This window comes from Amblyraja radiata, chromosome 4 (assembly GCF_010909765.2).
Source record: "Amblyraja radiata isolate CabotCenter1 chromosome 4, sAmbRad1.1.pri, whole genome shotgun sequence".
NCBI classification, from domain to species: Eukaryota; Metazoa; Chordata; class Chondrichthyes; order Rajiformes; family Rajidae; genus Amblyraja; species Amblyraja radiata.
This window is the reverse complement of record NC_045959.1, coordinates 12,327,386-12,352,727: the sequence shown is the minus strand read 5'-3', so window position 1 is coordinate 12,352,727 and position 25,342 is coordinate 12,327,386. Positions and strand designations below refer to the sequence as shown.

Below are 25,342 nucleotides of genomic sequence, written 5' to 3'. Positions count from 1 at the left end.
AAAGGGGAGGAGTGAGCTGGCAGCTCCAATGTACATAGTTATGAAATAAAACACGAACAAGCCTGTCAGCGATTTTGTCCAGGAAGTTGGAAATATACAATCGAAAAATCTGGTCCTCCCAGCAACTCTTGACGAAGACGCATGGTTTCTTGTTATGAAATGGCAAGTAGTAGTAACTCCTGCAGACAAAGGAACAGATTCAGTCAGAATAGTCATCCATTTATTACTGTTATCATGATAACGGGACGGAGGTGGAACGTGTTTCCAGCTTCAGGTTCCTGGGGGTCAACATCTCCGATGACCTCTCTTGGACCCACAATACCTCAACTCTGGTCAAGAAGGCTCACCAGCGTCTCTTCTTCCTGAGGAGACTGAAGAAGGTCCATCTGTCTCCTCAGATTCTGGTGAACTTCTACCGCTGCACCATCGAGAGCATCCTTACCAACTGTATCACAGTATGGTACGGCAACTGCTCTGTCTCCGACCGGAAAGCACTGCAGAGGGTGGTGAAAATTGCCCAACGCATCACCGGTTCCTCGCTCCCCTCCATTGAGTCTGTCTAAAGCAAGCGTTGTCTGCGAAGGGCGCTCAGCATCGTAAAGGACTGCTCTCACCCCAACCACAGTCTGTTTACCCTCCTCCCATCCGGGAGGCGCTACAGGTCTCTCCGTTGCAGGACCAGCAGGTCCAGGAACAGCTTCTTCCCTGCGGCTGTTACATTACTCAACACTGTACCTCGGTGATTGCCAATCACCCCCCCCCCCCGGACACTCCTTCCACCAGGAATTTAAAAAAATAATAATAATAATTGCACTACTATGACTGTTTGCACGTAAATATATTATTTATTGCTCATATTCTATGTCGCTCTTCTGGGGAGATGCTAACTGCATTTCGTTGTCTCTGTACTGTACACTGCACAATGACAATAAAACTTGAATCTGAATCTGAATCTGAATATAACAGCCAAAGGTTTTTAGGGAGGGGAAAAGCCTGGAGGGCTCAAGATAAGATATGGAACAACTTTAAATTCTAGTTAATGGCTCTTTTTAAATGTTTACAGCTAGCGCAACTTGCATTTAGTCTGTAGGACAGATAGCATTTGTGCAGGAAGAACAGATGAAGTGGAGAGACTTCTCTCTTTCACACCTGCTTGGTGTTTCACTGTTCTTTGCTTTTATTCCAGGTTTCCAGCACTTGCAATGTTTCGTTTTCATTCTCATCGAATTGGAGATCTCTTCAGGTCTCGAGTCACATGACTCCAATATTGGCAACCATGATCTCAAGCTGCCTACAACCCACACTCTGAAATCCCTTCCTTAAACCACCCTACCTACCCTCTTCCTCTCAAAAACACTCTCTTCGACCAAATGTTTGATTTTAATACTTCCTGCGTCCAGTGTCAAGCCTTACATAGGGTGATGGGTTGTATATATGACTAAGATACTGTATAGTATATGAGGGTTTTTTCTTTGTCTTTTCTTTTTTCTTTTTTTCTCTCTTTCTTGTATGGCTTTGTAAACATTTAACTAGTGTATAAATGTAAATAATTTGGTGTACATATAGCTGCTGGTGTACATATGGTGTACATATATCTGCTAAATTTGTATAAGATAATTATAAGCAGTTGAATAAGGGGTGGGAATTAATAAGCTTTGGCTTCTTCCTGCTCCTTTTCAGACACATACGATTTCATTTATTTATAGATATTGTTTATGACATTTTATAAATATTCTTGTTTTGTTTTTTGTATGCTGTTTCACACTTGCGTTTTATTCTTTTATTCTGTTCGAAATAAAGAATTAAATAAATAAATAAAATAAATAAAACACTTATATGAAGCATGTTAGGATCTTTTTAAAGGCCTTTTATAAATGTTGTTAGTCTGGACAAAAAATCTAAAGGCACAACACAGTGGTGTTGACAGTGAGTTGGATGACAAGTAATGGATGGATACTAAGTAACGAATCAATTTCAAGCTGCCCCTTTATGTATACAAAGCCCTTAACGGGCTTGCCCCCACCTACATCAAAAATCTGCTCACCTACCACACCACCTCCAGGTCCCTCAGGTCGACCGACTTGGGGTTACTGACCATCCCGGCATAAGTTCAGGGGTGTGGAACAGCATCCCCCTTCCCATCAGAACTGCCCCCTCCATCGACTCTTTTAAGTAGACTTAAAACTTATTTCTTCTCACAAGCCTTTCTTAAGGTCCTCTGAGGGAGCGTTGTATGTAAGTATCTATGTATGTATTGTTGATCTATGTACCACTGTGTAGCACGTTAGTATCTGCACCAATGTAAAGCACTTTGGCCAACGAGAGTTGGTTTTAAATGTGCTATAGAAATAAAATTGACTTGACTTGATGAGGAGGACCAACTAAGTAAAGGGATGAGATTTAAGCGAGAATAGAGTGCACTGGAAGGGAATATCAGAACACGAGTGCTTGGTCATGATGGGATAGGTGCGAGGAGGAGACAGTGGAGTATACAGGGATGAGGTCAGATACAGAGAAAGTGAGGGTGCAGACAGAGGCAATTGATGAAGAGAGTTCACCACAGGATGCGTAATTTAATCACCGGATGATCAATAGGCAATATTAATCAGCAAATTTAAGGTGATGGGTGAATTGGATGAGGGAATATTGGATACAATGAGCAGAGTTGTGTATGAACTGAACATCAAAAAATGTGGAAGACATCAAAAGTATTTGAGTTTGTTTCTCCAGATCCATTATGCAAACCATGATATCACAGTATGGATTGGTGGACTTTCAAGGAGGTATTTTGTGATAATAGTGGTTTCTGATATCATTCTGAATTTTTTGGAGAAGAGACTTCCCAAATTCTTTCCCCTGAATCATCATAGGAATCGTCTCCCTGGCTGTTCATCTTCTGCCAGGAATTTCAGGCAGCTCTGATAGTTTACAACATGACTCCATGCATCACCCTGTCTTTCTCTGTTCATCATTGTCATATTTTCAGACAAAGGAGGTCGATGTTCCGTGTTAGAAGGAATTCTCTGCAGCCATTAATAGACCAGCCACGGTTAGCACACTCGCTGGGTAAGCAGTGTTGTAGCAAACAGCCTTTAGCTGAGAAGGAGAACTCAGGATGGAATTTTCTCCCTTGTCCATCTGGCTCCATCTAGTGTTTAAGAAGGAACTGCAGATGCTGGAAAATCGAAGGTACACAAAAATGCTGGAGAAACTCAGCCGGTGCAGCAGCATCTATGGAGCAAAGGAAATAGGCGACGTTTCGGGCCGAAACCCTTGGGTTTCGGCCTGAAACGTTGCCTATTTCCTTCGCTCCATAGTTTTCCTTCGCTCCATAGATGCTGCTGCACCCGCTGAGTTTCTCCAGCATTTTTGTGTAGCTCCATCTAGTGTCAGCAATAAGAAATTTGAATACAATGCCAGCAAAAATAGGACTGCCATGAGCAGAGCTTTCAATTTTGAAGTTGTGAGAACCATCTTCACACTGTTGGACCACAATGATCTATTTAGATAGTAGCCCCAAATGCCTCTTATATAAAGCACTGGAAAGATGCAACCTATGTAGTGGTGCAATTAATGTTTCATCAATCAGACATTCACCACAAAAGTAAGCAATTACGTAATTTGAATTAGAATGAAATACATCCCAAGTAACATTTTTTTTAGTGTTAGTACAGTAGAATATTTATGGTTACCTATTGCCCTCGGTTAGTAGCGGCTTCACAGGTTTGGTAACAGGATTGTCAGACTCAAGGGTTTGATCTGACCCAGTGGCTTGCAGCAATGATGTCGCTTCTTCCTCATGTGTATCTGGTGCTCGCTTTTTGCTTGATGCAGTTGTAATAGCTCTCGCCATAACATTTCCGTAATTCCCTGTCAGACAATAAGCAACATTTAACTTCCTGTTCTCCTTCTGGCTCACTGGTCACTATAGTTTTCACATATTTATTTGTCCTAAACCTTTCTCCATTTGTTCTTCAGCTCGTTTCTTCAAAGATCGTTCTTATGTCTTACTCTTGGGACCTTGGGATGCAGGCTACCCAAGTGGAATATGAAGTTTTGTTCTTCCATGTAGCGTGTGGCCTCACTCTTGTAAAGAAAGAGACCAGGAATAGAAACATAGAAACATAGAAAATAGGTGCAGGAGTAGGCCATTCGGCCCTTCGAGCCTGCACCGCCATTCAATATGATCATGGCTGATCATCCAACTCAGTATCCTGTACCTGCCTTCTCTCCATACCCCCTGATCCCTTTAGCCACAAGGGCCACATCTAACTCTCTCTTAAATATAGCCAATGAACTGGCCTCAACTACATTCTGTGGCAGAGAATTCCAGAGATTCACCACTCTCTGTGTGAAAAATGTTTTTCTCATCTCGGTCCTAAAAGATTTCCCCTTTATCCTTAAACTGGGACCCCTTGTTCTGGACTTCCCCAACATTGGGAAAAATCTTCCTGCATCTAGCCTGTCCAACCCCTTAAGAATTTTCTACGTTTCTATAAGATCCCCCCTCAATCTTCTAAATTCTAGCGAGTACAAGCCGAGTCTATCCAATCTTTCTTCATATGAAAGTCCTGACATCCCAGGAATCAGTCTGGTGAACCTTCTCTGTACTCCCTCTATGGCAAGAATGTCCTTCCTCAGATTAGGAGACCAAAACTGTATGCAATACTCCAGGTGTGGTCTCACCAAGACCCTGTACAACTGCAGTAGAACCTCCCTGCTCCTATACTCAAATCCTTTTGCTATGAATGCTAACATACCATTCGCTTTCTTCACTGCCTGCTGCACCTGCATGCCTACTTTCAATGACTGGTGTACCATGACACCCAGGTCTCGTTGCATCTCCCCTTTCCCTAATCGGCCACCATTCAGATAATAGTCTTCTTTCCTGTTTTTGCCACCAAAGTGGATAACCTCACATTTATCCACATTATACTGCATCTGCCATGCATTTGCCCACTCACCCAACCTATCCAAGTCACCTTGCAACCTCCTAGTATCCTCCTCACAGCTAACACTGCCCCCCAGCTTCGTGTCATCCGCAAACTTGGAGAAAATAGAAGGGTTGATATGGAAATGAGAAGAGAAGTTAAAAGGGTTAGCAACCGAGTTGCCGCAGGTTTTGGAGGACTTAAGCACAAGCACATTTGATGAAATGATCGCCTACTCGATGCTCGATTTTGTTGATGTAAAGGAGGATACATCACGAGTACCAAATGCAATGGACAAAGTTGAATAATGTGCACATGAATAATCTCTATCTCACTTGAAAGGGCTGCTGGGGTCTCAGGATGGAAGTGAGAGAGGAGGCAGAGGGACAGGTGTTACATCTCTTGTGGTTGCAAGGGAGGGGCCTGGGGAGGTGGCAGGTTTAGTGGGAAGGGACGGACCAACCAAAGAGTTTTGCTGAGGGTGATCCTTTTTGATAAGGGTGAAAAATGTGACTGGTGGTGGGATCATGATGAAGGTGGCAGATATGAAAGAAAATAATGTGTTGGATGTGGAAACTAGTGGAGAGAAAGATGAGGACCAGGGAAATGCTATCCAAATTCTGTTTGGGGGGGAAGGGCAACTAGAGCATAACTGCAGGGTACTGAGGAGCCACATGTGAGGGATCTACCACAACATCAGGGACGATACTACGTTTACTGAAGAAAGAGGGCATCTTGGACATTCTCAGGTAGTAAGCTTCATCTTGGGTGTAGATACCTTGGTGACGGAAAATTGGCGAGTAAGGGATGGCGTCCCACTACCCTAGTCACCTCCTCTGTACTCCTCCATTGTCAGAGTGAGGCCACACACAAATTGGAGGAACAACACCTCATATTATACTGGGGTAGCTTATGGCATGAATAGACAATAGACAATAGACAATAGACAATAGACAATAGACAATAGGTGCAGGAGTAGGCCATTCGGCCCTTCGAGCCAGCACCGCCATTCAATGTGATCGTGGATGATCATCCCCAATCAGTACCCCGTTCCTGCCTTCTCCCCATATCCCCTGACTCCGCTATTTTACGAGCCCTATCTAGCTCTCTCTTAAAAGCATCCAGAGAACCCGCCTCCACCGCCCTCTGAGGCAGAGAATTCCACAGACTCACCACTCTCTGTGAGAAAAAGTGTTTCCTCGTCTCCGTTCTAAATGGCTTACTCCTCATTCTTAAACTGTGGCCCCCGGTTCTGGACTCCACCAACATCGGGAACATGTTTCCTGCCTCTAGCGTGTCCAAACCCTTAACAATCTTATATGTTTCAATAAGATATCCTCTCATCCTTCTAAACTCCAGAGTGTACAAGCCCAGCTGCTCCATTCTCTCAGCATATAACAGTCCCACCATCCTGGGAATTAACCTTGTATTCAACATTAATTCAACAATTGAACATTAAATTTACCAATTTCAAGTAATACACTCCCTATCTGCCTTCCCTTTTCACACCCCACCACCCTGTCACACACTTTTTCCCACCATCCTCCACTACCCTAGTCACCCTGCTCTATTTCCCTCCTCCAAACACTCATCTCCCATCCCAGTCCCATAACTCCTTTTTATTTTCCCTCTTTTCTCACTCCAACACATCCCTGTCGCCCACCCCTTCCATCAGCATCCCTCCATCCAGCTTTACATTTTACTCCTCCTCGTCTACCCTTGTCTGAAATCCTGTTGTTTTCTTTCCGCCTCTAGCCTTTGTCACTCACTCCGCCCATCAGGCAATCACCCCCCCACCTGTCTCCACCTCCCAATTGCCAGACTTTGCCTCACCCTCCCCTCCCTCTCTCTCTCTTTTCTAGATGTTTTCCCAGTACGTCACGGTGGTGCAGCAGTATAGTTGCTGCCTTACAGCGCTTTCAGCTCCAGAGACCTGGGTTCGATCCAGATTATGGGTGCTGTCTGTACGGAGTTTGTACATTCTCCACGTGACTGCATGGGTTTTCTCCGAAATCTTCGGCTTCCTCCCACACTCCAAAAATGCTCAGGGTTGCTGGCTAAATTGGCTTGATGTATGTAAATGTAAATTGTCACCAGTGTGTGCCGTTAATGACCCAACCCACAATCTTTCAGTCAGCAAAATGTACAGATGGATAATGGTAGGTGAGGGGACAATATATTGGAATTCATTTGCCAATATTGGTCGTGAAAGACCATCCAATTGTACCAACATTAGACAATAGGTGCAGGAGTAGGCCATTCGGCCCTTCGAGCCAGCATTGTCATGGGAGCCTCACCTGCTTTAAGGGGATCGCGCTTTGTTGCCTGTGGATCTCACATGGGTCTTAGTGGGAGGGGCTGCAAGGTTCTCCAAGGCTACGGAAGGATTTTGCTCATTTTATTGCATTGGAAGTCAGTGAGACACAGGTATCTGACCTCACCACTTACCTCTGCAGGGGAGAGTGCAATGGGAGAGATATTGCAGATCAATTATTACAATATGGTTCAATGGTTCTTTATTGTCACGTATGCACAGCACAGTGAAATTCTTTTGCACAACCCACAAATGTACAGTCGCCATATTTTGGTGCCGTTTACAAAGAAAAATTAATATTCGGGTGTAAACATTTCTTCTTGTCGCACACTTAATGTTTGCACATTGTACACTTAGTGCCTGGTGATGTGTCTGAACATATTAATCTGGCGAGATGGTCAGTGTGAACATGTGAAATGACCTGCGAATCCTTACCCAAGGATACCTCAAAACTGATTGGCTTTTCACCAAGTTTCCTGTCAATCATTGTTGCCTCAAAGAAGGTGCCGAACAGAAGAAAGCCCTTAAGACTTTCTTCATCGATCTGGAGAAAGACACAGCAAGTAATACACAGAACATAAATTATAGATAACATTTCAGATGAAAAATCTATACGTCTTTGAGATTTTTCAATAGGCAACATCCAAGAGAAAATTGAAATTAATTTTCAAATTCAGTCAACGCTCAAATGACATCTTAATATTTATTTCACTTTGGGTTTTTTCCCCAGAACATTATTTTATCTGGAATAAAACCAACTTTGTGATCCCAGATGTTGTGACATTTAGGTGTTGGATTGCATTTCATTTGATTTTTGAGATGTATTGCGACCACATATTCAGGTAATGTTAAGGCCTAAGATTAATCTGTAAAGTTGTTGATCCATCTGCTAAATTAATAGTATTATCTAGTGTCCTGGGCAGGCTCATGTGGGTGCTGAATAGTCTTAGGCCCATCATAAGCACCAAGATTATGTTTGTGATGGGCCTATGACCTATTGAAGGATCCCTCTATAAAATTTGTCACCATGACCAGAACAGACACTTCAATGGTCGTCAAGGGGATTCTTCAGTAACCAAATAAAAGTAAATATGTTTTACTAAAAATTTCCAGAAAGACCCTTGGATAGTTTCTAAAAAAATCTCCATCCATCCATCCCTCCCACAACCCATCACCTCGCGCTTAGATTCAATTAGCGACTTCTTGGAAGCATATGGTGCAACAAAATCGTAAAAACCAACTGTTTCAGGACTGGGTGAAGGATGGTCAAGAATATAAATACCTATCTCCTATAATCTCCTACTTTCTACCTCTCTCCTTTTTTTTTCTCTTTTTTTCTTACTTTCTCTCTTTCCTCCCTTTTCCTTTTTAGACACCATACATCACACGTTTTTCTCTTTTTTATTATCTATTTTCTCTTTCTCTCTTTTATTATTTTTTTTTAAAAATGAAGCTGTACATAAGATGTAACATGCCACTATATATTAGGCACCTTGGTGCCACATTACTGTACTTACTTCTAAATACATTTTTTTTTTTAAAGAAAAAAAGATTCAATTAGCTCCATTAGAATGGGAAAGTGTTCATTGAATCTTCCATAAAGTTGTTTTATGTTTCAATAGACAATAGACAATAGGTGCAGGAATAGGCCACTCGGCCCTTCGAGCCAGCACCGTCATTCAATGTGATCATGGCTGATCATCCACAATCAGTACCCCGTTCCTGCCTTCTTCCCATATCCCCTGACTCCGCTATCTTTAAGAGCCCGATCAAGCTCTCTCTCGAAAGCATCCAGAGAACCAGCCTCCACCACCCTCCACCGCCCTCTGAGGCAGAGAATTCCACAGACTCACAACTTTCTGTGTGAAAAAGTGTTTCCTCGTCTCCGTTCTAAATGCCTTACCCCTTATTCTTAAACTGTGGCCTTTGGTTCTGGACTCCCCCAACATCGGTAACATGTTTCCTGCCTCTAGCGTGTCCAAACCCTTAGTAATCTTTTATGTTTCAATAAGATTCCCTCTCATCCTTCTAAATTCCAGAGTATAAAAGCCCAGCTGCTCCATTCTCTCAGCATATGACAGTCCCACCTTCCCGGGAATTAACCTTGTGAACTTACGCTGCACTCCCTCAATAGCAAGAACGTCCTTCCTCAAATTAGGGGACCAAAACTGTACACAAACTCCAGGTGTGGTCTCACTAGGGCCCTGTACAACTGCAGAATGACCTCTTTGCTCCTATACTCAACTCCGCTTGTTATGAATGCCAACATGCCATTCGCTTTCTTCACTGCCTGCTGTACCTGCATGCTTACTTTCAATGACTGATGAACAAGGACCCCCAGATCCCGTTGTATTTCCCCTTTTCCCAACTTGACACCATTTAGATAATTATCTGCCTTCCTGTTTTTGTTACCAAAGTGGATATCCTCACATTTATCCACATTAAACTGCATCTGCCATGCATCTGCCCACTCCCCCAACCTGTCCAAGTCACCCTGCCACCCAGCTTTGTGTTATCTGCAAATTTGCTAATGTTACTTTGAATACTTTCATCTAAATCATTGATGTATATTGTAAATAGTGCGGTGCCTAGCACCGAGCAAAAGAGATGGCTAAAAAAGAGATGGCTAAAAAAAAAGAACAATTAATTTCCAATTTGGACAAAGTTAGTGAAAATTAATGTTGCTAGTGGAGGCAATTCTATGTTTTCTAATAATGAGAAAAACTTCAAATCTCAATGATTAAGTTGACATGCAATGGATCTTTGATACTTTCATATATATTTCATATCAGACCACCGTTACAATTGTACTGCATAAGATCTTGATACTGAAATTGAGAAAGAAACTAATTAATGTTAAAGAAGGATAGCATCTAAAATTAACCTTCCTACTTTCTTCACCAAAATTCTGTCTGAAATTGTAATCAACTTTGAGAACAGTTAATGGTAATACATTTTAAGGAATAAGCAGAAAACCAAAGCTCCCCTTCTCAGTTGAATACATCCTTTTCCCAGGATTAACATGAAAGAAATATTGATTGCAATACAAACCCATTTGCAAGGTTCCACTGATTCCACTTCAACTTCAGTTGAATTTGTCTTTTCAGAACTGGATGAGTTGGAATCTTGCATTGCTGACTTTCCCAATTTCAATTCTTTGGGTGCAATCTTCAAATCCGTTGTCGGCTTTGAAAATGTGGTGTCGATAATGCTTGCTGACAGAATCTCCACTGCAATTTCAATCAGGAGACGGCCCCTGAATGACACGCCTTCTCCAAAGCCCACATTGAGCTCCTGATTGCCATCCATAAGTGTGTAGTTGCGGGTGGAGCCATACAGATTGATCCATGCTGGCCCAAACGTGGGCAAAAATCCTGAAAGGTTTTGAAATATTAACATAATACTTAGTGTTCTTGTTCTCTGTATTCTACAACCAGCCCCAAATGGGTTTCTCCATCTAAACTCAACTCCTTTACATTTTTCACTAATTAATGTAAAGTAAGGGGAGGTTCAATATCCAGACAGTTGTCTGGATCTCATTGTAATTCCTTGGTCAACTTCAAGGAGTCTCACAAGTAATCGATTAATGTTCATTATATTTTTAATCATTCGTTGGAATGAAAGGCTTGCTTAAATCTATTTTATTAGTTCCACTTAATCCAAATGTCCTTCCTCAACTCACAGAAAAAAAACACATTTTCTAACCCATGCCATTACTAAAGGGCCTGTCCCACGAGCATGCGACTGCATGCGGCAAGCGCTGCCAAACCGGAAGCGGGGGTCGTACGGAGGTCGAGTGATCCCCGTACAGGGCCAGTCCCACCAGCATGCGAGCGCGACCAAACCGGAAGTGGGGGCCGCGTGGAGGTCGAGTGATCCCGTACGAGTTGACGGGAAGTTCGAGCGAAGTTCGCACGTGACGTACGGCATCAAGATGCTGCGTACAGCGTCAATGCGCTGCGGGCCGGCAGGCGGTGCGTACGGCCTCAATGCTGCTGCGACAGTGCCAGTTTTTCGGAGCCCAGTTTTTTGGGACCTGCTCCGTACAACTCCATACGGCTCCGGCGATCGAAGTAGAACCGGCCCCGCGAGGCCGTACGACTCAAGCGACCACGTTGGGTCGCGCTTGCCGCATGGAGTCGCATGCTCGTGGGACAAGCCCTTTATATTTCCCATCACTTCTTAGGATGTAGGAGTTGACCATTGAGTAAATTGTGCCCAATCCCATCAGTTCCATCCGTTCCCTTAATTCCCTGTACCTAGTCTTTCACTCTACCCTTAAACACCCTCCAATTTTCTTGCCATCCAACTACATTTAGACTTACTGTAACATTTTTATTCTATTAGCACATCTTTGAGATGTGGGAAGAAACCAGGGCACTAGGCAGAAACTCAACCATTGACGGGGACAACAAACACATTTCATCAAAGCAGAGGTCAGGATCAAACCCAGGCACTGTAACTGTGCAGTAACTGCTATGGATCAGGATCATACACCCAAGGTCAGTCCTTGTTTTTCCTGCACATTCCCTCCCCCCAGCGTAATAAAACCTTCCAATGATGTGAAAACCAGAAACAGTAAACGGGATCCCCAGTAAAGCTTTATATAATGATATCGGGGTCACTTTCTGGAGCAGTACATGTGACGCGGCACTTCTCACACCTGAAGCACATCTGAAATTCCCCAAACGTTTGAGAAAATTCTACTTATCAAATTAAATTGTCAATGAATTGCAATATACTTAAATGTGAAATGAGAACAAAAAGTAAGGTCTTATGAGATAAAGGGGCAAGTAGATAATCGAGGAAAAAGTCACTCAGTTTTCACACAGAGAGTGGTGAATCTCTGGAATTCTCTGCCACAGAAGGTAGTTGAGGCCAGTTCATTGGCTAGATTTAAGAGGGAGTTAGATGTGGCCCTTGTGGCTAAAGGGATCAGGGGGTATGGAGAGAAGGCAGGTATGGGATACTGAGTTGGATGATCAGCCATGATCATATTGAATGACGGTACAGGCTCGAAGGGCCGAATGGTCTACTCCTGCACCTATTTTCTATGTTTCTAAGTCCCCAAATTGCTGGAAGTTGCAATAAAAATCAAAGTGACACCAGCAGAAGTAGAAAAAAGGGCATTGAAAACTGAGACATTTTCTTGGAAGGGGTCATTTTTTCTGCTGAGAAATTCACATTATTTAATTTACCTTTATCTCCTTCCTGTTCATTTGATATTTTCCGCAAGTCAATATAATGAGTTCCAATGACGACGTCATTGACATTTCCCTCGTCCCACACCTGAATTTTGACTCGACGGCAGAGCGGGGGAAACATTTCCTTGAAAATTATTTGTTCATTCCATACAGGGTCCGCACAGTTTTTCTGCACAGATGTTCGACCCTGTAGACCAGAAGGGAACAGTAGTGTTTCTGTCATTGGGAAGGTGCTGAAGAAACATTCAAAGAGTAACTCACAGCTCAAGGGTCCTCAAAGATTTGTTAATCAGGCGGGTTCAGATGCCTGGGTGTGAACTGTACTGCAATCACATTGAGATGATTGCATGAATTCCCTCCAAGACACTCTCCAACACATTGTCAGATCATATTTTGCAAGTGTATTGAGGAAGTACAGGGAGAAACTTACAAAATTACAATAGAAATTTATGTATCTTATAGAAACGTACAAACTTCTTAAGGGGTTGGACAGGCTAGATGCAGGAAGATTATTCCCGATGTTGGGGAAGTCCAGAACTAGGGGTCACAGCTTAAGGATAAGAGGGAAGTCTTTTAGGACCGAGATGAGAAAATCATTTTTTACACAGAGAGTGGTGAATCTGTGGAATTCTCTGCCACAGAAGGTAGTCAAGGCCAGTTCATTGGCTATATTTAAGAGGGGAGTTAGATGTGGCCCTTGTGGCTAAAGGGATCAGGGTGTATGGAGAGAAGGCAGGTACAGGATACTGAGTTGGATGATCAGCCATGATCATATTGAATGGCGGTGCAGGCTCGAAGGGCCGAATGGCCTACTCCTGCACCTATTTTCTATGTTTCTATGAGAAATACATTAAATTTCTTACAGTAAAGGGCAATTGATCTTTGGGTCATTTCAACAAAAATAAAGGTTTGGTAAACTGGAGCATGAGAATTTGTATCATTGGGCCTCAATGGTAGATGCCAAATCTGGCACTTTTTAAAAATATTACCCTGGAGAATGTTTTGAGTTGGAAATATTCAATAGGTCAAGCAGCATTATTGGAGGGAGGAATAGAGTTAGTGGTTCATATCATTGACCTTTCAGCAAGACTGCTGTCCTGTGTCCTGCCCGCACCTTTGTGTGGCACAGACGGACTGCCAGGGTTGAAGTTGGCAGCTCACCAGCACCTTCTCAGTGGCAATTAAGAACAGGAAATAAATCCTGGAATTGATGGTCTCCCTATTTACGCTCCTGAACTATAATGTCATCACTATGTAGGTGTTTTGTTAAACTAAAAGTCGGCTCTGCATGACACCACCACAGCCCATAGTACATAATTATGAAGGAATGCCATGCTTATATCAATCAGTGGTTGATTCCAGATCTCAAACCCAGAGGGGCAGAATACATTGCAACCTGCCCATTGGTTGGATGCATTCAGTGCAGCCTAAACACTCCATTTCCAGCAACCAAACTGGGCTAAAATGCTACAACATAGAATACATAGCAGACTCGATTACAATCAGCACGGGAGCACCTCAAGGCTGCGTGCTCAGCCCCCTGCTGTACTCACTCTATACTCATGACTGCGTAGCCGGTCATAGTGTGAACTCCATCATCAAGTTCGCTGACGACACCACTGTTGTGGGACGTATCACTGATGGGGATGAGTCCGAGTATAGAAGAGAGATTGAGCAACTGTCCATATGGTGCCAGCACAATAACCTGGCCCTCAACACCAGCAAAACCAAGGAACTGATTGTGGACTTTGGAAGGAGTAGGATGGGGACCCACAGTCCCATTTATATCAACGGGTCAATGGTTGAAAGGGTCAAGAGCTTCAAATTCCTGGGAGTGCACATCTCTGAAGATCTTTCCTGGTCCGAGAACACTGATGCAATTATCAAGAAAGCACATCAGCGCCTCTACTTCCTGAGAAGATTACGGAGAGTCGGTTTGTCAGGACTCTCTCTAACTTCTACAGGTGCACAGTAGAGAGCATGCTGGCTTGGTTTGGCAACTTGAGCGCCCTGGAGAGGAAGAGACTACAAAAAGTAGTAAACACTGCCCAGTCCATCATCGGCTCCGACCTTCCTTCCATCGAGGGGATTTATCGAAGTCGCTGCCTCAAAAAGGCTGGCAGTATCATCGAAGACCCACACCATCCTGGCCACGCACTCATCTCCCTGCTACCTTAAGGTAGAAGGTACATGAGCCTGAAGACTGCAACAACCAGGTTCAGGAATAGCTACTTCCCCACAGCCATCAGGCTATTAAACCTGGCTCGGACAAACTCTGAACACTAATAACCCATTATTTGTTATTTGCACTTTATCAGTTTATTTATTAATGTGTTTTGTAGTCAATGCCTACTATGTTCTGTGTGCTGAAGCAAAGCAAGAATTTCATTGTCCTATCAGGGACACATGACAATAAACTTGAACTTGAACTAGGTGCAGGAGTAGGCCATTCGGCCCTTCTAGCCTGCACCGCCATTCAATATGATCATGGCTGATCATCCAACTCAGTATCCCGTACATGCCTTCTCTCCATACCACATGATCCCTTTAGCTACAAGGGCCACATCTAACTCCCTCTTAAATATAGCCAATGAACTGGCCTCAACTACCCTCTGTGGCAGAGAATTCCAGAGATTCACCACTCTCTGTGTGAAAAATGTTTTTCTCATCTCGGTCTTAAAGGATTTCCCACTTATCCTTAAGCTGTGACCCCTTGTCCTGGACTTCCCCAACATCGGGAACAATCTTCCTGTATCTAGCCTGTCCAACCCCTTAAGAATTTTGTAAGTTTCTATAAGATCCCCCCTCGATCTCCTAAATTCTAGCGAGTACAAGCCGAGTCTATCCAGTCTTTCTTCATATGAAAGTCCTGACATCCCAGGAATCAGTCTGGTGAACCTTCTCTGCACTCCCTCTATGGCAATAATGTCCTTCCTCAGATTTGGAGACCAAAACTGTACGCAATACTCCAGGTGTGGTCTCACCAAGACCCTGTACAACTGCAGTAGAACCTCCCTGCTCCTATACTCAAATCCTTTTGCTATGAATGCTAACATACCATTCGCTTTCTTCACTGCCTGCTGCACCTGCATGCCTACTTTCAATGACTGGTGTACCATGACACCCAGGTCTCGTTGCATCTCCCCTTTTCCTAATCAGCCACCATTTAGATAATAGTCTGCTTTCCTGTTTTTGCCACCAAAGTGGATAACCTCACTATCCACATTATACTGCATCTGCCATAAATTTGCCCACTCACCCAGCCTATCCAAGTCACCTTGCAGTCTCCTAGCATCCTCCTCACAGCTAACACTGCCCCCCAGCTTAGTGTCATCCGCAAACTTGGAGATGTTGCCTTCAATTCCCTCGTCCAAATCATTAATATATATTGTAAATAGCTGGGGTCCCAGCACTGAGCCTTGCGGTACCCCACTGGTCACTGCCTGCCATTGTGAAAAGGACCCGTTTACTCCTACTCTTTGCTTCCTGTCTGCCAGCCAGTTCTCTATCCACATCAATACTGAACCCCCAATACCGTGTGCTTTAAGTTTGTATACTAATCTCTTATGTGGGACCTTGTCGAAAGCCTTCTGAAAGTCCAGATACAACACATCCACCGGTTCTCCCCTATCCACTCTACTAGTTACATCCTCGAAAAATTCTATAAGATTCGTCAGACATGATTTACCTTTCGTAAATCCATGCTGACTTTGTCCAATGATTTCACCATTTTCCAAATGTGCTGCTATCCCATCTTTAATAACTGACTCTAGCAGTTTCCCCACTACCGATGTTAGACTAACTGGTCTGTAATTCCCCATTTTCTCTCTCCCTCCCTTCTTAAAAAGTGGGGTTACGTTAGCTACCCTCCAATCCTCAGGAACTACTCCAGAATCTAAAGAGTTTTGAAAAATTATCACTAATGCATCCACTATTTCTGGAGCTACTTCCTTAAGTACTCTGGGATGCAGCCTATCTGGCCCTGGGGATTTATCAGCCTTTAATCCATTCAATTTACCTAACACCACTTCCCAACTAACCTGGATTTCACTCAGTTCCTCCATCTCCTTTGACCCGCGGTCCCCTGCTATTTCTGGCAGATTATTTATGTCTTCCTTAGTGAAGACGGAACCAAAGTAGTTATTCAATTGGTCCGCCATATCCTTGTTCCCCATGATCAATTCACCTGTTTCTGACTGCAAGGGACCTACATTTGTTTTAACTAATCTCTTTCTCTTCACATATCTATAAAAACATTTGCAGTCAGTTTTTATGTTCCCTGCCAGTTTTCTTTCATAATCTATTTTCCCTTTCCTAATTAAGCCCTTTGTCCTCCTCTGCTGGTCTCTGAATTTCTCCCAGTCCTCTGGTAGGCTGCTTTTTCTGGCTGATTTGTACGCTTCATCTTTTGCTTTGATACTATCCCTGATTTCCCTTGTTATCCACGGATGCACTACCTTCCCTGATTTATTATTTTGCCAAACTGGGATGAACAATTTTTGTAGTTCATCCATGCAGTCTTTAAATGCCTTCCATTGCATATCCACCGTCAACCCTTTTAGAATTAATTGCCAGTCAATCTTGGCCAATTCATGTCTCATACCCTCAAAGTTACCTTTCTTTAAGTTCAGAACCATTGTTTCTGAATTAACAATATCACTCTCCATCCTAATGAAGAACTCAACCTTATTATGGTCACTCTTGCCCAAGGGGGCACGCACAACAAGAAAGTCAACCTACATTGTTGTCTGGCCAACAACAGTTCTGTTCAGGACTAAGTAATAAACTAATGAAGCATCTGTTTCCAATAATTGTTTAAGGTATTTAATAATGCAAAGGCAAAAGTTCCAGAAAGACACAATGAAGTCGACAAGAAATAGAGAGATAATTTTAAAGGAAATACCCTTTGACCAAAGAAGGTGATTGTGACATAAGGGTCCACGAAATCCTTGTTGTCTCCCATGAATGCTTTTGTTACATTTGCCACAAGGCTCGAGTTCATCTTCGGAAGTCCCTGGGCTTTGTAAATTTTGACAAAAAAGCGTGCCCAAGGCCTCTCTGTTGGAAACCCCACCGGATTGAGAAGGTTCCTGTTACAGATCAAAAATTACACTGCAAATGTAAATGCTGCACCTTTTTACTTTTCCTTGAATAAATTAACAGCAACAAAATTCAAATAAAAACTGTTAAAAAACAATGGTTGTTCGGAACAGTGACCATTCAATTCTGCAGACCAAGGGTAAATTCGATCTCTGACATGGCAACGGATCTTTGATGCCACTGAACCAGCATTTAATAGAGTATTTAGTTCTTCTTTTCATAGAAACATAGAAACATAGAAAATAGGTGCGAAAAGAGGAGGCCATTCGGCCCTACGAGCCAGCACCGCCATTCATTGTGAGAATGGTATGGGGGTATGGAGAGAAGGCAGGTACAGGATATTGAGTTGGATGATCAGTCATGATCATATTGAATGACGGTGCAGGTTCGAAGGGCCGAATGTCCTATTCCTGCACCTATTTTCTATGTTTCTATGTTTCTATGATCATGGCTGATCGTTCCCAATCAATAACCCGTGCCTGCCTTCTCCCCATATCCCTTAATTCCACTAGCCCCTAGAGCTCTATCTAACTCTCTCTTAAATCCATCCAGTGATTTGGTCTCCACTGCCCTCTGTGGCAGGGAATTCCACAAATTCACAACTCTCTGGGTGAAAAGGTTTTTTCTCACCTCAGTCTTAAATGGCCTCTCCTTTATTCTAAGGCTGTGGCCCCTGGTTCTGGACTCGCCCAACATTGGGAACATTTTTCCTGCATCTAGCTTGTCCAGTCCTTTTATAATTTTATATGTTTCTATAAGATAACCCCTCATCCTTCTAAACTCCAGTGAATACAAGCCTAGTCTTTTCAATCTTTCCTCATATGACAGTCCCGCCATCCCAGGGATCAATCTCGTGAACCTACGCTGCACTGCCTCAATCACAAGGATGTCCTTCCTCAAATTAGGAGACCAAAACTGTACACAATACTCCAGATGTGGTCTTACCAGAGCCCTATACAACTGCAGAAGAACCTCTTTACTCCTATACTGATATCCTCTTGTTATGAATGTGGACGTTTGCCAGTTTGTTGAAAATCAATGAAAATGACCAAAGAGGGCCAGTTAAATCGCAACTATCCCTGACCAACTGTGCTCCTTGCCTCACCTTTTAGTGTTTAATCCCTTGCCAAATGTCAGCAGGTAATCTGGGCACAAGTACCAGTGAAGAGGGTTGGGGGGGGGGATTTCAGGACCAATTAGTCTCAATGATGGGAGGTGGTGGGGAAGAGAGCAGACAGGAGAAATGTAATGAAGCATAATTTAAAGTAGATCTGAGGGGTATGTTTTTCACACTCCGAAGACGTACAGGTATGTAGGTTAATTTGGTTTTGGTAAAACTGGTAAATTGTCCCTAGTGTGTAAGAAAGTGACAGTGTACGTGGATCATTGGTCGGCGAGGACTCAGTAGGCTGAAGAGCCTGTTTCTGCGCAGTCTCTCTAATCTAAACTAATTCTGCAGTTGTTTGGATTCAACATCCTGCCTCTTTTCTTCATCTATACCACCTGGTCAGTTTAGTTAGTTTAAGCCCTCCAGACTTCCAACCTATCACAACTTTAATTCTGTACTGTCCTTCTCATTACCATTGCCTCAATACTGATAGCCTTTGCATCCCAGCACATTTCATTTTGCTTCTTGCTCCACAGATGCTGCCTCATTGTGACCATTCCCAACATGTTCTCTTATTACAATGGAATATGTTTTGTTCAGTTTGCTCAGCGGGGAAAACAAGAGTATCGCCATACTTTTCAATTTCTTCCTCAGCTGCCTGGCTGGTTTTCTGAAGCATTTGGATTCCGTCGCCTTTCCCAGTCACAGAAATGTCACATTTAAGGTAACCTTTCACCCCTGTCTTAATATCACTGGGATTAATAAGAGGTGCCCACTTTTTGCTGAAAAGATGACCTGCAGAATAACAAGAGAAAATGGTGAACCAGAAAGATCACTCAAATGCAATTTTGAAATCGTAGATAACTGCTCAAAAGTACGTGCATTTATATAGCAGCTTTTACAATCTCAAGATCCCCTAAGCGCTTTACAATGTTGCAAAGTGACTGTCAAGTTGTGGTAGCGAGTTCCACAATGTAAACATCGCCAGTTTGCTGAGAGATATTGTTAATATTAACTTAATAAAGATTATTTCCATGTTTTCCTTCAAAATGGTAGACACAACAGAAGTATTGAATCCAAAAGATTACAACTCTAAGCGAGCAGTTCCTCAGCATCGTCTAGTGAGTAAGTAAGTAAGTAAGTTTATTGGCCAAGTATTCACATACAAGGAATTTGCCTTGGTGCTCTGCCCACAAGTAACAACATGACATTCAGTGACAGTTACGAATGACTCAGAAAACACTAAACATTAATAATAATAAGGCATTAATGATAAAACACCATTGATCAAGCTTGCGAACCAACAAAATACCAGATCAAAGGGAGGCTGCAGATTTTTGGCTGTTGAGTAGAGCAACTACTCGTGGATAAAAACTGTTTTTATGTCTGGCTGTGGCAGCTTTGACAGTCCGGAGTCGCCTTCCAGAGGGAAGTGATTCAAAGAGTTTGTGGCCAGGGTGAGAGGGGTCAGAGATGATCTTGCCCGCTCGCTTCCTGGCCCTTGCAGTGTACAGTTCATCAATGATGGGAAGGTTGCAGCCAATAACCTTCTCTGCTGATCGGACGATTCGCTGCAGCCTCCAGGTGTCGTGCTTGGTGGCTGAGCCAAACCAGACCATGATGGAGAAGGTGAGAACAGACTCTACGATGGCCGTGTAGAATTGGACCATCACTGCCTGTGGCAGATTGTGCTTCCTCAGCTGCCGTAGGAAGTACATCCTCTGTTGTGCCTTTTTGACTGTGGAGTCGATGGTAGCCCCCCTCTTAAGGTCCTTGGAGATGATGGTTCCCAGGAACCTAGAGTCTGCCTGAACACTTCCCGTGGAAACTGCTACTTTCTGATTCAAACAAAAGTGTTGGCCAACTGAGCCACAGCTGGCTCCAGGTCTGAATGATGTGAGTCCAAATCAGAGTCTGTCGGATTTGATGTGCTTTCACATTGCTGTTCAGCCACAGTGCCACAACATGGTGACCCTGGTTCAATGCTGACTTCAAATGCTGATTGTGTACAGTTAGCATGCTCTGACTGCGACTGCATGGCATTCCCTCAGGGGCTTTGGTTTCCATTCACGTCCCAAAGATATGTTGGTAGATTAATTAGCTGTTGAAAATTCCCCTAGTGTCGGTGGGTGGCAGAGAATCAGGAGTTAGTTAATGGGGGCATGTGAGAAAGAACAGCTAACAGCAAAATAACGGGATTGAGAGGAATGTTCTGAGAGCCATCATTGACTTAATGGGCCAAACGACCGCCTTTCACTTTATAAGGAAATGAAAGGGCATTTAGAATAACTGGTCTTAATAAGTTTTGTATAAGAAAGATTTTAAAAGGCTATGGCAAATGATGAGGAATTGGTCAGTGTTATTGAAGTGGCTCTTGTAAGATTTATAATTAGGAATTGAAATTTAGGTAGATTCACAGCAACAGAGGGTCAGAATAATGTGTTTTAAATTAGAGGTCACATTCCAAGAATTCATCAGTTCTGGATCCCCCAGCGGGACTGGGAAAAAAACGTTGCATTTTCTCAATTTAAGTGGGACAACATCCTTCAAAATTTAATCTTTTCAATTTTACAAATATAAATTGATCTTTCCAAGAGAATTAATATCTGCCATCGTGGGCATTAGTGTTATTTAAGTTTTGTAAAGTTCTTTGGATGAGGATGGCTTAACTTTATGATGGGAATAATGCAGCCTAAGGGGCCAAGAAAATAAACATTGCTCGAAAACGATCCACAGGCAAGTTAGCTTGAAGTTTCCACGGCCAAGCAGATGTAGTGAACTAATGGAACCCATCAGACTTTATCATGCCAGACAGTCGGCCAAACCTAGCACCACACAGCAAGAAACATGAGCACGTCACAGAACATAGAAACATAGGTGCAGGAGTAGGCCATTCGGTCCTTCGAGCCATTCAATATGATCATGGCTGATCATCCACAATCAGTACTCCGTTCCTGCTTTTCCCCCCATATCCCTTGGTTCCTTTAGCCCTAAGAGCTAAATCTAACTCTCTCTTGAAAACATCCTGTGAATTGGCCCCCACGTCCTTCAGTGGCAGAGAATTCCACACATGCACAGCTCTCTGGGTGAAGACGTTTTTCCTCATCTCTGTCCTAAATGGCCTACCCTTTATGGCCCTGTCCCACTTTCCCGAGTTGCTCACGAACTCTCCCAAGTTTTCCCCTTGATTCGAACTCAGAGAATTACGGTAATAGCCGTTCGTAGGCACTCGGGGTTATTTTTTTAACTCGTGGACAAGTGTCCAGACTTACCTGATGCCCCGAGTTCCAACGCTGGCATTACGAGCTGCTACGAATCATCTACGGACTCCTACGGCCTACTACGGACTTGTTACGGACATTCCCCGACATTCCCCGAGTTCGAATCAAGGGGAAAACTCGGGAAAGTTCGTGGGTAACTCGGGAAAGTGGGACAGGGCCTTTATTCTTAAATTGTGACCCCTGGTTCTGGACTCCCTTTACATCGGGAACATTTTCCTGCATCTAGCCTGTCCAATCCTTTGGGAATTTTATATATTTCTATAAGATCCCCTCCCATCCTTTGAAATTCCAGTGAATACAAGCCCAGTCGACCTATTCTTTCATCATATGTTAGTCCCGCCATCCCAGGAATTAACCTGGTGAACCTGTGCTGCACTCCCTCTATAGCAATAATGACCTTCCTCAAAGTAGGAGACCAAAATTGCACACCATACTCCAGGTGTGGTCTCACCAGGGCCCTGTACAACTGAAATAGGACCTCCTTGCTCCTAAACCTAAATCCTCTCGCAATGGCCAACATGCCATTAGCATTGTTCACTGCCTGCTGTACCTGGATGCTTACTTTCAGTAACTGATGTACAAGCACACCCAGGTTCGTTGCACCCCCCCTTTGCCTAATCTGATACCATTCAGGTAATAATCTGCCTACCTGTTCTAGCCACCAAAGTGGATAACCTCACATTTATCCACATTATACAGCATCTGCCATGTATCTGCCCACTCACCCAACCTGTCCAAGTCACCCTGCAGCCTCATAGCATCCTCTTCGCAGCTCACACTGCCACCCAGCTTTGTGTCATCTGCAAACTTGAAGATGTTACATTTAATTCCCTCTTCTGGACCTCAAAAAAGGGAGTTTGTGGAGTGCCTCCATGATGGATTCTTAGAGCAGCTTGTACTGGAGCCGACCAGGGAGCAGGCAATTCTGGATTTAGTGTTGTGCAATGAACTAGATTTGATAAGGGAACTCGAGGTAAAGGAACCATTAGGAGGTAGTGACCATAATATGATAAGTTTTAATCTACAATTTGAGAGGGAGAAGGGTAAATCAGAGCTGTCAGTGTTACAGTTGAGCAAAGGGGACTATGGAGCCATGAGGGAGGAGCTGGCCAAAGTTGACTGGAAAGATACACTAGCAGGGATGACAGTGGAACAACAATGGCAGGTATTTCTGGGAATAATACAGAAGGTGCAGGATCAGTTAATTCCAAAGAGGAAGAAAGATTCCAAGAGGAGTAAGGGGCGACCGTGGCTGACAAGGGACATCAGGGAGAGTATAAAAATAATAGAGAAGAAATATAACATAGCAATGATGAGCAGGAAGCAAGAGGATTGGGTAACTTTTAAAGAGCAACAGCAGATAACTATAAAGGCAATACGGGGAGAAAAGATGAGTTACAAGGGTAAGCTAGCCAAGAATATAAAGCAGGATAGTGAAAGCTTCTTTAGGTATGTGAAGAGGAAAAAACTAGTTAAGGCCAAAGTTGGACCCTTGAAGACTGAAAAGGGTGAATTTATTATGGGGAATGAGGAATTGGCAGATGAGTTGAACAGGTACTTTGGATCTGTCTTCACTAAGGAGGACACAAACCATCTCCCTGATGTACTAGTGGCCAGAGGATCTAGGGTGGCAGAGGAACTGAAGGGGATTCACATTAGGCAGGAAATGGTGTCGGATGGACTGATGGGACTGATAAATCCCCAGATGCCAGATGGTCTGCATCCTAGGGTACTTAAGGAAGTGACTCCAGAAATCGTGGACGCATTGGTGATAATTTTCCAATGTTCTGTAGATTCAGGATCAGTTCCTGTGGATTGGAGGGTAGCTAATGTTATCCCACTTTTTAAGAAGGGCGGCAGAAAGAAAATGGGGAATTATAGACCAGTTAGCCTGACATCGGTGGTGGGGAAGTTGCTGGACTCAATAATAAAAGATGAAATAGCGGCACATTTGGATAGCAGTAGCAGGATCGGTCCGGGTCAGCATGGATTTACGAAGGGCAAATCATGCTTGATTAATCTTCTGCCATTTATTGAGGATGTAACCAGGATATTGGACAATGAGAAGCCAGTGGATGTAGTGTACCTGCACTTTCAGAAAGCATTTGATAAGGTCCCACATAGGAGATTATTGGGCAAAATTAGAGCACATTGTATTGGGAGTAGGGTGCTGACATGGATAGAAAATTGTTTGGCAGACAGGAAACAAAGGCTAGGAATTAACGGGTCCCTTTCAGAATAGCAGGCAGTGGCTAGTGGGCTACTGCAAGGCTCGGTGCTGGGACCGCAGCTATTTACAATATATATTAATGATTTGGATGAAGGGATTAAAAGTAACATTAGCAAATTTGCAGATAACACAAAGCTGGGTGGCAGTGTGAACTGTGAGGAGAATGCTATGCGGATGCAGGGTGACTTGGACAGGTTGGTTGAATGGGCAGATGCATGGCAGATGCAGTTTAATGTGGATAACGTGAGGTTATCCACTTTGGTGGCAAAAACAGGAAGGCAGATTATTATCTAAATGGTGTCAAGTTGGGAAAAAGGGAAGTACAATGGGATCGGGGGATCCTTGTTCATCAGTCACTGAAAGTAAGCATGCTGGTACAGCAGGCAGTGAAGAAAGAGAATGGCATGTTGGCCTTCATAACAAGAGGAGTTGAGTATAGGAACAAAGAGGTCCTCCTGCAGTTGTACAGGGCCCTAGTGAGACCACACCTGGAGTATTGTGTGCAGTCTCCAAACTTGAGGAAGGACACTCTTGCTATTGAGGGAATGCAGTGAAGGTTCACGAGGTTAATTCCCGGGATGGCGGGACTGCCATATGCTGATTGATTGGAACGGCTGGGCTTGTATACTCTGGAATTTTGAAGGATGGGAGGGGATCTTATTGAAACATATAAGATTATTAAGTGTTTGGACATGCTAGAGGCAGGAAACATGTACAGAATGTTGGGGGAGTCCAGAACAAGGGGCCATAGTTTAAAAATAAATGGTAAGCTATTTAGAATGGAGGTGAGGAAAAGCTTTTTCACACAGAGAGTTGTGAGTCTGTGGAATTCTCTGCCTCAGAGGGCGGTGGAGGCTGGTTCTCTGGAGGCTTTCAAGAGAGAGTTAGATAGAGCTCTTAGTGGATAGCAGAGTTAAGGGATATGGGGAGAAGACAGGAACGGGCTACTAATTGTGGATGATCAGCCATGATCACATTGAATGTCGGTGCTGGCTCGAAGGGCCGAATGGCCTACTCCTGCACCAATTGTCTACTGTCTAAATCGTTAATATATATTGTAAACAACTGGTGTCCCAACACCGAGCCTTGCGGCACCCCATTAGTCACTGCCTGCCATTCTGAAAAGAACCCGTTAATTCCTACTCTTTGCTTCCTGTCTGCCAACCAGTTCTCC

The 25,342-nt window shown here is 43.5% G+C and overlaps 1 protein-coding gene across 1 annotated transcript in view; it reads right to left on the bottom strand.

The window, feature by feature from the left end:
- fer1l6 (fer-1 like family member 6) overlaps nucleotides 1-25,342 on the bottom strand; it is a 135,023-nt gene that overhangs the window by 83,792 nt on the left and 25,889 nt on the right. Inside the window, exons 8-14 of the mRNA XM_033018878.1 lie at nucleotides 19,293-19,452; nucleotides 17,353-17,539; nucleotides 12,444-12,636; nucleotides 10,297-10,619; nucleotides 7,681-7,789; nucleotides 3,693-3,870; nucleotides 59-179 (exon numbers count right to left, since the gene is read on the bottom strand). Coding sequence (XP_032874769.1) covers nucleotides 59-179; nucleotides 3,693-3,870; nucleotides 7,681-7,789; nucleotides 10,297-10,619; nucleotides 12,444-12,636; nucleotides 17,353-17,539; nucleotides 19,293-19,452 — 1,271 coding nt within the window. The remainder of the gene's footprint in view (nucleotides 1-58; nucleotides 180-3,692; nucleotides 3,871-7,680; nucleotides 7,790-10,296; nucleotides 10,620-12,443; nucleotides 12,637-17,352; nucleotides 17,540-19,292; nucleotides 19,453-25,342) is intronic.